The 12,918-nt window shown below is 39.0% G+C and overlaps 1 protein-coding gene across 1 annotated transcript in view; it reads right to left on the bottom strand.

Moving 5' to 3' along the window:
* The window catches only part of WASF3 (WASP family member 3), a gene marked incomplete at its 5' end in the record, with an annotated part of 70,962 nt that overhangs the window by 13,662 nt on the left and 44,382 nt on the right, over positions 1 to 12,918 (bottom strand). Inside the window, 3 exon segments of the mRNA NM_001266598.1 lie at positions 1,936 to 2,053; positions 5,957 to 6,110; positions 8,170 to 8,304. Coding sequence (NP_001253527.1) covers positions 1,936 to 2,053; positions 5,957 to 6,110; positions 8,170 to 8,304 — 407 coding nt within the window.

Genomic DNA, 12,918 nt, shown 5'->3' with positions numbered 1-12,918 from the left:
GCACCCTCCCATTGTTGAGCTAACTTCTGCTCCCCTCCCGTGGATCCCAGCCTGCAGGACGCCTCCTTGAGAGGTCTTCCTTGACCTCTCACTGTGTGTACACAGTCATGCCACAGGTCATCTCACTCAGAGCGCTCTGTACTTTTCCTTCACCACACTTACCAACAGTGTAATTACATATTTGAAGCTTCATGTTTGTGTAATTAGGTTTTTAATGTTCTTAAAGCATCAAACTAAAGGAAACAAAGTTCAAAAATGTGGGGTTTTTAATCCTCACATTTTCTAAACTAATTTTTCCTTCAGATTTGTCAACTGCAAATTGAACGTGATTTGGGTTTCTGAAATCCTGGAAAATAAAGAATATCTTGCCTCCTTCTCTATTTCCATATGAAGCGGACCTATATGAACATTTTGAAACTTCTCTCCCTCTTGCCGCATTTCCGAGGGCTGCCTGATTATTTAAGGCCTGTGTCCCTCATTATACTGTCCTCTCCGTGAGGGTGCTAATCCTGTTTTTTTTCTGCCACTGTTTATCCAGCATTTAGAAGGCATTCAACATCAAGTCATTATATAAGTGAATGAAAGAAATTCTTACCAGAATTTTATGTGTTTGAGGAAAGTAGAATGAGACAAAACAGCCCAGGAAATAACAAGTGATTGTAAAGACACAATATTCATACATAAAAATTGTTTCCCCTTCAAGAAGAGTGACAAAAAATTAAACAGTTTTGCCAAAAGCATCATTGAGAAAGGAAACCCAGAAGGCCTTTTAAAAAATCAGGCACATTTTAAAGGCAGGTAAGCCCCAGCATTTTTCCCTGTAACTATAAAAAAGCATGAGGACTAAGACAAATATGCTTTTTAAATATTTGTTCCTTTTCCACTCAAAAGATTGGTATCTTTCTTTTTTCTTCACTTGAATGCCCTGTAAAATCTAGCAACTTTTCCAGGATATATCCCAGTTAAATCTCCCAAAGCCATGAACACAAGAAGACTGTGTGAGTGACCAAGTCCTTTGCATCCCCCTTTCCCGGAACCAGTCATAGTGTCTTACAACAGCACAGTCTGCAAACTGTTCTCAGTTAAATGCTGTTTTTGATTTTCAGATTCTCCTCCAAGCCAAACTGTCACTCCTACTGGGCCAACACCCTCAATGCCTCAAAACCCTAAGGCTATCAGCTCACAAAATGCTAAGCATTTCTCCTAACTAAAGTGCTCTAATCTGTCAAGCAAACTGGATGGTCATTTTTAAATATAGCTGACGTATAAAAATATTTAAAAAATACTTGTCCTTAGAGAATTATTCCTCTCAGTGGCCTAAGTCTAATTTCTGGGTCCAAAAGGAACAATTTTCAAAACACAAATCCCTTTACCTTAGTAGAGTGGGCTTCTCCTTTGATGACCGCTTGCAATGCAGATATTTCCCAATCTTCAGACTTGCAAGTCTCTTCCTACCCCTACCCCTTAAAGGGAAGTTCCTTTTCAGTAAATCCTATCCCCTGAATGTGCAAATCACGTATGCCTCTCAATCCCACGTGAACATCTCACCAAGATTTTAATTACAGCTAGAAGGCAACCCAACAATTAAAAATGTTAAAAAGACACAAGCACATCATTGTATCTGATTTGGAATACTGACTGCTTTACAAAAATTTGAGAAAGCAGGAGAGAAGTTACTAAAACATGGTAGCAAAACTAAGTTCAGGAACTACTTTTGTTAAAGCAAAGCAAGGGCTGGGGAACAAATCAGTATTTATTGAAAAATAGTATTACTGCGTTAGACTGAATTGTCAGGATCTTTCGTGAGAAATACAACCTCTAAAAAAACTTCAGCACTATATCCAGTATCTCAACCGCTTAAATAATTTACTATTTCTAAACAAGAATCTCCTTTTAAACACGGATATGCACATTTCCCATACTGAAATTATTTACCTTTTGACGCCTTTTCTCTTTCCTTTTGTCTTCTGTGTCCTGTAGCATTTTTTCTTTCCAGAGGTCAAAGAAATAGGAAGGATCAGTATAGAACTTCAGCCCATCCTTCTTGTCATCTCTACAAATCAATGGGTTGTAAGTCAGGGAAGAAAATACTGTCAGAGACTTTCATATGCAGGTTAATGTTAACTTGATTTGAACTCATGGGATTATAACATCTACATGGGGCACTTAAACTATCCTATACAAATTAAGTCTTTAAGTTTCCTTATTTGAAAAAATGTGAAAACATAAAACAGCAACCTATTGTAGAATAACCTGTTGTAGGTTAAAAGTACTCTTGCAAATTTAGAATTGAGTATAGAAAATTGCTCAGAAAAAAAAAATCACAACATGGCTCATACTCAGCAATTTATAATACCTCAATTACTTCAGGAAATTGTTTGCTTGTTCCAGCACGGGACTTACACAGAGATGGATGATTCTCAGAAAGTACACGTTCACTCTACACTGGAGCTTCAACATTATTAGGATTAAAAATTAGTGAGTACTCTATCCCTTTTTCTCAATAACGTTTGCCCAACATCTATAAGTTCAATTAGGAAAGAAGCAAAATGTTTATGGGGCATAAATGTGAGGAAAAACAGAGACAAACTATGTATTTTCAAACTGGAAGTAACCTACACAGAAACTTTATTCACCTGTAGCCATTTCATTTTAAAGCACTGTCACAGGCAATTACTGTGGTCTGAAGAATATTTTAAGTCTTCATACAAGTAGTTCATTTATCATAAAACCAATGATGCGGCTAGCAGAGGTCCAAAGCTGTCATGTAAATCAACAGTCATGATCAAAACCATCATGATACAAAGTAAACACTGTCTTCTAGTAATGCTTCTGAAGACTACCTTCAAATGGGGGGGCAGAACATTTTATATTATTTCATATCAGTATTTCAATGAGTTATCCAGGAACACAGGGGAAGCAAATCAGTTAAATGAGCATAGGAGAGTTGATGCCCAGTCAAAGAAGGCTAATTGTTCAGAAGAAAGCAAAGGTCTGTCATTAAAGCCCCCACTATGCCATCTCCTGTTAAGTGTCTTACCATCAAATACCAAGGCCTGGGTGCCTATGGGGCTATTCTAGTCACTATGTCTGAAAATCACTGAAGAGCCAGTGCAACTCACACTACACCTTAACCTTTGACTACTGATGTCCTTCCTTTCTTTTCCTAGTTTCCTAATTGATAGGCAACCTGCATGATAGATATTACATTAATAACATTATTGTGAGAAAGATAATTTGTTTCCCTAAGATACCAAGGCCTTGAATATAGGTAGAGGTCTAGAAAAAGCTGCAAAATTTAAGACGTGTAAGATGTACATTTCTTTTTCTAAAAATGGAGCCAGTACCTTAATGAAGGCAGGAACTCACTTAAGTAAGCAAATGTTAACCTTGACAAGAATATAAACAGATATGTTCTTTTTTATTATTATACTTTAAGTTCTGGGATACATGTGTAGAAAATGGAGGTTTGTTACACAGGTATACATGTGCCATGGTGGTTTGCTGCACCCATCAACCCATCATCTACATTAGGTATTTCTCCTAATGCTATCCCTCCCCTAGCCCCCCATCCCGCAACAGGTCCAGTGTGTGATGTTCCCCTCCCTGTGCCCATATGTTCTCACTGTTCAACTCCCACTTATAAGTGAGAACATGTGGCGTTTTTCTGTTCCTGTGTTAGTTTGCTGAGAATGATGGTTTCCAGCTTCATCCATGTCCCTGCAAAGGACATGACCTCATTCTCTTTTATGGCTGCATAGAATTCCATGGTGTATATGTGCCACATTTTCTTTATCCAGTCTATCACTGATGGGCATTTGGGTTGGTTCCAAGTCTTTGCTATTGTGAATAGTGCTGCAATAAACATACGTGTGCATGTGTCTTTATAGTAGAATACTTTATAATACTTTGGTTATATACTCAGTAATGGGATCACTGGGTCAGATGGTATTTCTAGTTCTAGATCCCTAATGAATCACCACACTGTCTTCCACAATGGTTGAACTAATTTACACTCCCGCCAACAGTGTAAAAGCGTTCCTATTTCTCCACATCCTCTCCAGCATCTGTTGTTTCCTATAGCTTCTAAATACTTAATTTTTCGGTCACTTAGGCTGGGCGCAGTGGCTTATGCCTGTGATCCCAGCACTTTGGGAGGCCTAGGCGGGTGGATCACCTGAGGTCAGTAGTTTGAGACCAGCCTGACCAACATGGTGAAACCCCATTTCTACTAAAAATACAAAAATTAGCCGGGCTTGGTGGCACATGCCTGTAATCCCAGCTACTTGGGAGGCTGAGGCAGGAGAATCACTTGAAGCTGGGAGGTGGAGGTTGCAGTGAGCTGAGATCGCGACACTGCATTCCAACCTAGGTGACAGAGCGAGACCCCATCTCAAAAAATAAAAAAAAAGTCAAAGATATGCTTTATTTTCCATAAGACTGAATACACACACACACACACACACACACACACGTGAAAGTCAAATCAGTTTTGATGCAATTAAAAACTATAGATCACTGCAAATATTTTATCATGATCTAGATTAATCTATGTAAGTGGTTCATTGGGTTATCTGATTTTTTTTCCTTTAGAACAGAATTTCCAGTGAGGTTTCTTAGTAACAGCAGGTAGAAAGTTTTCAAGAGCAACCCTACATGTTATATTGTGTTTGAGGCTTCAGTGCTAAGTAAAAATGAAACTGCCCCAGGAAAATGCCTACTGAATAAATGCAAAGCCATAAATTAAAACGTTAGGATTATAATGTTATATTCACACATATCCTTAATCTTTTTAAATAAGCGTGCTAAAACCTCCAGAAACGTCTACTTTTTCCATAACAAGGCGTGGGCATCTTTCTCCTCTGCCACCAGTTTCCATGTGGCTTGTTTTTCTGAGAGCCTCTCCTTGTCTGTGCAGAAAGAAAGTGATGTACTTTGAACTGCACTTTCCTAGCAGAGGCAACAAGGGTGGCTCCAAACATCTCCCTGTGGACAGTGAGAAAGGACAGGAATTCGGACCAAGAAAAATTGTATGTACTCCCTGAGATGGGCCAAAGGGCCCCTAAGGGCAGGACTGCTGAGAGGGCAGTAAATGGAAGTGGAGAACTCGCAGGCTCCTGGAAGGCCCTCACAGGAGAATCACCAGCGAGTCGGCCTGGGGCTGTGAGGATCACTGGCCACCACAGTCTGTGCTTGTCAGAGGCCGAAGGATGAGCTCCACAGGAGGCCACAGAGGTGGGGAGAGGACAGGGCATACCACAAGGGACGGGGGGACAGTGTTTGAAAGAGGGATATGGGACAGGAGGCGACAGCAGGTATGGGAAGAAACTGTTGAGCTGGGAGAAGGCAGGAGGGGTGTTTAGAAAGAGCATTTTTAGTTAGTCTCTTCATATTATTTTTTTGCGCTATTTATTTTCCATTGTTTTTCTTGGAAGTCTGGTCCTGACAACGTGTCCTACCATTTTCCAGTAAGAGAAGGTTAATCTGTTGACTATATTTTCACTCTTCAAAACCCTAACACTACAGAATATGGTTTTTCTGAATTAAACAGCAAATGTCTCTGCAGTGCTGAGACCCGTATTTTGCTGCGTTATAAATGAATTCTGTAGTTCCTTTCATATTGACATCGAATCTGAAAACATAGCCACACACAATACTGTCAGGCAACGCACTCACTTCTACTTAAGGCAGCTACATCTAAAAGCTAAAATCAGAGCTCACGTTTCTACTGTTAAAAGTATCACTATGCTGAAATACTGTAACTTTAATAATTATGTACCAATGAGTAGTTTCATTGTATATAATGCAATTATTATTTTCAAAGTTTGAAGTAATTCTGAATTTTAACCCAGATGAGCCATCAAGGACATTCCCACACAACGCATCAGCTTGCTCCCAGCTCTGCCCAGCTCTCCCCTCATCTCTAGGAAAGGTTCTGGCGCGCATGAAGCCATACCTGTATGGTGTCAGGATGTTCAGAGGCGGTGGCTTATCACTCTGGTTGTAAATATCAGCAACAGGATTAGGAATGCTGTTCTTTGAAACCACCTGCTGGTCTTGGACTGTGGAACTTTTGAAAGCTTTTTTCATGTTGATATCCTGTAGTGAGACTATTTAGAGAAAACCCCCCAGGTGAGTTATACAGAAATATTTTTAACTGTTTAGAAATAAGTACCACTTGACTTACAATCAAAAGCACCTCCTAGAACAACCAAATAATATTTTTATTGTCCATTTAAAACCATGCTTAATAGCATGTGCATTCCTTCCCTTTCACAGATAATAGCTATCACTATGAAATGAGGTCAAATCATGATTTTTTTTGTAGTAATCTAATTATTTCACTGACCCTAATATTAGAGTAACATTCTTTATTTAAATAGCACTTCTCAGAAATCACATAGGAATATAGCTATGAATGTTACAGGCACGTAAATGCACAGATTTCAATACCCTAAGGAAAACAACATTAGTTTAAATATAATGCATGTGGGAAATACTTCTGCAAAAATTACACAAATGGAAATAACACATTAAGGTTTTCTGCAACAAACATTAAGGAAAGATGGCAAGGCTTTTCAACATGCATCTAGTCCCAAAAATTAAGTAGCTTGATGGATGATACAAAATTACACTAAGGATTCAGAAAATTGGGGCCGGGTAAAGTTCTTTCTTGTGCTTGTACAGCACTTTACATTTCATTTATTAACTCATCTGACTTTCTTCAAACTTTTTGAGGTGGGCAGACTAGGCTATCAACCCACCTATTCAACCACTGAAGCTGGGCTTCAGAACTCCAGCGAAAAAGTGGCAAGACCAAAATAGAATACAGACTTCCTAACTTTCAGTCAAGTATTTCTTCTACTGTAACATCCATGACCAAGAAAAGTAATAAGGTAAAATCTTGTTTGGAAAAGGATTTTAAAGATATGACATGTACTATAAAATCTCATAAAATTTAATCTACAGATTAATCTTTTCCAGGGTAAGGTTATCATAAGCATTCTAATGGTAACAGCCAACAAAAAGTTGAAGAAATATGAATAGCTATTAAAAATCACTTGTGATACTAATTTAAAACGTGACTGATTGGTTTAAGATGTTAAGATTTCCTTACCTGAACAGACCAAGTAATACTTATTGCTGGAAAAGTGAGTAACAATGCTTCTATAATGGATATTAAAATCAATGTTCTACATTTTTGTTATATTTGTAATTCACTAATGAAATTCTGACCTTTGAAAAAGACCTGAATATGAGGTAACATATATTTTTTAAATGATGAGGGATGACTCCTACAAATAACTACTTTAAAAAAAAAAAGTATTATTTTTACCAATACTACTCTATAGATACAGCGCAAAAATCAGACACTAGGATCTTTACAAAGCAACAAGAGAAACTGTTAACTGCCATTATTTAAAAACTAAATTTTAACCTAAATATTTTTCTCAAAATAAATACGAAGTAGTATATTTTGTACTTTTTTAGCATATTTTCTCCAGCTCAATCTCAGTCTTTCATTCAAGATACTGAAAGTAAAATTTTTAAAAAGGGATTGTTGATAGTTTCAATTTTGTTGAGACTGACAATTTCAGGGTGTATCATCAAATGACTATCAGTTAACTATACAATGCTTGTCAATATTAACATTATTTTAAAGCCTGCAGCCTAAAGGCTTTCAGTAAATGCTATTTCTGAGAAGGTTAATAAAATTTCTAAATCAGCAGAATCACCAGGATGTTACAGGCATCAATCCTAAGAGCACCAGGTGCTTGTGTCACACAAGGTATGTGTAAGACTGCCTCGGGTGGACCATATCCCTAGAGTGGCTCTGTAATTTTTAGGTAAGAAACTATTTTAAAAATAACTATCAGTAACCTAAATTGAGGCTTCTAATACTGACTGTATTCAAAGAAGCCTTTAAAACAAATACTATATTGGTAATTTTCTTAAAAAAGAGTAGAGTATGAAGTAGACCAGATATGAATCTTTTCATTGTGAATTAACCCAAAGTTGTAGGTTTTTCCCCCTCACTATTCTTCTAGGAAAAGACATGATGAAACATCAGCATACCACCCCAAGGAAAAAGCAGTAATTACACTGCAATTAATTACTACCATCTTGTCAACATCACTTCTAGCTCACTGCTTTCAAGCAATTACCTACCCTCTTCCACTGTTGAATCCAGCTGGGTGACTTTGACAGCGAGGCGATCAATTCTGTCTTGAAGAGAATTTGCTCTGATGTAGAAGTTGTTAGCCTCATTAAACAACTCACCAAATATGTCTTCAGCATGTTTGCCTGTAGAATAAAATGAATGGAGAAGGCCATCTGTTAGGGAGCTGATGAAGCGGCCCTCACACATCCTCACCTGTCAACATGTGGGATTTTGTGCAAACGAGTACGAAAATAAAGTGTCACAGTCCAAGGCCTTTAGAACTTCTGAAGTTTATTAGAGATACTCTTATAAATCTGAAACTGACTCAAAGCTGTAGAATTTTAAAATACCCCAGATAGCATAGAATCTTTATTGCTATATGAGCTATCGCTCAAGTTGCTTCCCACTAATTGCAACTTAAGTTCTCATTTTTCATGCTTTAAGTGTACAATCTCAGGAACCAAACTTTCACTTTATTCCCCAAGATAACTGAATTATCATGTTGGCCTTTAAATTTGGGATTTTATCTCATTCACAATCAGAAACATTAGATATCTTATTTGTGCCTAACACTTTCCAATGGCATTAAATTCTTCCAATTAATAATTTGAAATCTAGGTATATAGTGCTAACTCACGCACTCTCTATAAACCAAGATTTTGAATTCTGAGTTAAATTTTTCTGCATGGCTCATTTCTACATTCCTCTGAGTGCTAGATATAACTCCCTCTTTTCTTAAAATGTAACATTTCTGAAAATTTAGCAAGCAAGGTAAGAATCATTATCTGCTTACACTGAATTTCCAAATCCTAACACCGTTACTTTATCCATTCAACAAATATTAAATAGCTGCCTACTCTGAGTGGGTAAGACACATCTCACCTTAACTTTTCTGAAAGAGATACCTACCACTTCTTTTTATTTTTATTTTCTATTGGTTTACCACTCAAATGAGAAAGAGAACCTGAACCTCCCAGGAAGAAAACTTCATTAGAGTTAAGAATAACCCTAAAGTTCTCGTGGTGCTTTACAGTTTATACGTTGCTTTCACAGCCACTTTCTGTACCCTTTGCTATAATCCATGAGACCGTGAACTCCACCTGTGTGATGTCTCCTGCATACACCTGTTCAATGAATAAGTGAGTCTGGGAGGTAAACAGGAAGTTAATGTTTTCATTCTCTGGCTGACTAAACAGAGGATCAGAAAGGTGATCTGTCCAAATCCCATGGCTAGTACAAGGCAGAGACAGATGAAACAAAAATACGGTCTTCTAACTTTTAGTTCTCTGCTTTTATCACGTAGCTCCCTGGACTCCCTTGGCTGCAAACTTCATGAATTATTTCATGCCATGAAACACTCGATAATTTCTTATCTACTTAATGAAATGGACTAAAATATTTTACTGCTTAAATGGTTACACCTAGACACTGGGGATGAATTCTTACGAGTTTAAAATTAGTATAATTTCCTAGATTCTGTGTAACTGTTTTAACAAGAAGAATTTCTCTTAGAAAATAAGAATAAATCAATAAACATGTACCCCATCCCTCACCAAAAAAGGAGAGAAAAATCCAGATTTCAGCCTTCAGCTAAGCAATAAATTGCTTCTCTTAAAGCTCAATATCCACAGCATGGTCTTCTGTGTTCACTTAATATTCTGTCGAAAGTTCCCATTCCCGTAATATGCAAAATGGTTCCACAAAGGCAAAAAAATAAAGCCTTCACACAAACTAGATACATTTTAACATACTATAACTAGCTGTGGCATCCAGAATTAATGCTCATTTACTGCTTTATGAACTCTTTCCTGAGCTCCAGACTTGTTATCTAATTAGCCACTGAGCATCTCCATGCTGATGTCTGTTAAGACTCTCAAATCCTGTACAAGCTGAAATATAATTCCTTTTCACCTTACCTCAAATCTGCATCCCCATGTTGAAAAGCACCCACCATCCAAAATGAAGCCCAAGCCAGAAATGGTGTCACTGTGACAGCTCCCTCTCTCTATGGCTAACTCAACACCAAGTCTTGTCCCTTTACACCCACCGCCATCTTGCCCCAGATCCTCATTTCTCTCCTGAATTACATCAATAGCTTTTAGATTCACCTCCCACCCCTGAACCCATGCATTGCACTGCTGCCAAATGATCTAACAGGAAGAACTGACTACGTCATTTCTATATGAATTCTTTACTGCTCCCCGTCATTTCAAGATAAAATCTAATAAGCCCCTCAGTATGACAAAGAAGGCCCTGTGCACCGCACTTCATTTCTTTTTTTTTCCCCAGTTTTTAAAAAATAATTTCAACTTTTACTTTAGATTCAGAGGGTACATGTACAGGTTTGTTACATGGGTACACTGAGTGACCCTGCAGTCTGGGGAATGAATGATCCCTACCCAGGTAGTGAACATAGTATCCAAGAGACAGTTTGTCGGCCCTTGCCCCACTCTCTCTCTCCCCATCCAGTAGTCCCCAGTGTCTACTGTTCCCATTTTTATGTCTATGTGTACCCAATACTTAGCTCCCACTTGTAAGTGACAACATGCAGTATTTGGTTTTCTGTTCCCGTGTTAATTCTCTTACAATAATGGCCTCCAGCTGCATCCATGTTGATGCAAAAGACATGACCTCATTCTTTATTATGGCTGTGTAGTATCCCATGATGTACCACATTTTCTTTACCCAATCCACCACTGACAGGTACTCAGGTAGATTCCATGTCTTTCTTACTGCAAATAGCACTGTGATGAACATACGAGTGCATGTGTCTTCTTGGTAAAATGATCCATTTTCCTTTGGGTCCATGCCCAGTAATGGAATTGCTGGACGGAATGGTACTTCTATTTTAAGTTCTCCTTTCCACAGTGGCTGAACTAATTTACATTCCCACCGTGTTTACAGTAAGTAAGCATTCCCTTTTTTCTGCAGCATTGCCAACATCTGTTATTTTTGACTTTTTAATAGTAGCCTTTCTAACTGGCCGCACCTCATTTCTGCCCTTGCCTGGTGCTCCAGCCAGAATGCACTACTTGCAGTCCCACACTTCTCCCACTTCCTCACACTCTGTCTGTGCTTCTGCACAGCTGCTCTGCTCCCTCTGCCTCACGCATGGGCACCCCCTTCCTCACAGTAATAGCTGACACTCCTGAGCACTCACGGGGCGGACCAAAGCCTACGTGTTTTACCTACCATTTCTCTTCTTACAAATCTGCCATGATTTCAGTCATTTTAACAGTTTTAAGAATGACTGAAATCCCTTTCACCACCACCTCTCATACCCATTAGGATGCCACTATTTAAAAAACAAAAACAAAAATGCAGAAAACTGTTGGTAAGAATGTGGAGAAATTAGAACCCTGTGCACTGTTGGTGAGAATGTAAAATGGTACAACTGCTGTGGAAAACTGTGTGGTGGTTCCCCCCAAAATTAAACATATGACCCAGCAACTCTACTTGAGTATATACCCATAAAGAAGTGCAAGCAAGGACTGAAGAGACGTTTGCATACCTATGTGCACAGAAGCATTATTCATAGTAGCAGAGGTGGAAGAACCTGAGTGTCCATCAATATATGAACGGATAAACAAAATGTAGTACACACATACAATGGAATATCATCCATCCTTTAAAGGAAGGAAATTCTGACACATACTACAACATGGATGAACCTTGAGGATGACATTAGGCTAAGCAAAATAAACCAGTCACAAAAAGACAAATTCTGTATGATTCCACTTATATGAGGCATCTAAAGTAGTCCATTTCATAGAGACAGTAGAATGGTGGTTGCCAGAGGTCAGAGGAGGAGGGAAATGGGGAGTTCTTTAATGAGTGCAGAGTTTTACTTCTGCAAGATAACAACATTCTGGGGATCCGCTGCACAACCATGTGTACACAGTGGTTAACACTACTTGCTACAGTTTGGATGCTGGTTGCCTTCAAATCTCATACTGAAATGTGATCCCCAATGTTGGAGGTGGGACGTAATGGAATTTGTTTGGATCACGGGGGTGGATCCCTCATGAATAGACTAATGCCCTCCCTGAGTGAGCGAGTTTTACTCTAGCAGTTCCTGTGAGAGCTAGCTGTTAAAAAGAGCCTGGCAGCACCTCCGCTCCTTGTTTCCTCTCTCTCTCCATGTGCCCTCTGCACACACAGCTCCCCTTCACCTTCCTTCATCAGTGGAAACCTTCTGAGGCCTCACCAGAAGTAGATGCTGGTGCTATGCTTCCTATACAGCCTGCAGAATCATCACCTAAATAAACTTTTCTTTATAAGTTACCCAGCCTCAGGTATTCCTTTACAGCAACACACAAAGACGCTACTGGACTGTACACTTAAAAACGGTTCAGGTAAATTTAATGTTATGTAAATTTTATCACAATTAAAAAAAAAAAAAAAAAACCTGGAGAAGAAAATCATAAAAATCTAGAATTCTGCACTGAAAAAACCCTCCCTCTTCCCCTGCTCCTCACCCTATACTCTTTCTCTTCCCTTCACAGCAAAGCTCTGTCCTCGCCCCTTTCCCCATTCTGCCCAACCCCACGCCAGTCCTGTTTTTGCCCTATCACTCTATGAAAGGGCTGACCCAACTCGGCAGACCATCTCTCCCTGCTAAGTCAAGGGCCAGTTCCCAGGTCTCATCCATCCGGCCTCTTGTGGCACGGCCCAGTGCTGACCATGATGCCCAGGCCTGCCTGCCTGCCAAGAGCCTGCAGGTGCCCTCCCGCCTCACAGGCCCTCCACTCCCTCTG

Source organism: Macaca mulatta, chromosome 17 (genome assembly GCF_049350105.2).
Source record: "Macaca mulatta isolate MMU2019108-1 chromosome 17, T2T-MMU8v2.0, whole genome shotgun sequence".
NCBI classification, from domain to species: domain Eukaryota; kingdom Metazoa; phylum Chordata; class Mammalia; order Primates; family Cercopithecidae; genus Macaca; species Macaca mulatta.
Note: the sequence above shows the minus strand (reverse complement) of the source record. Positions and strands in the feature narration are given on the sequence as shown.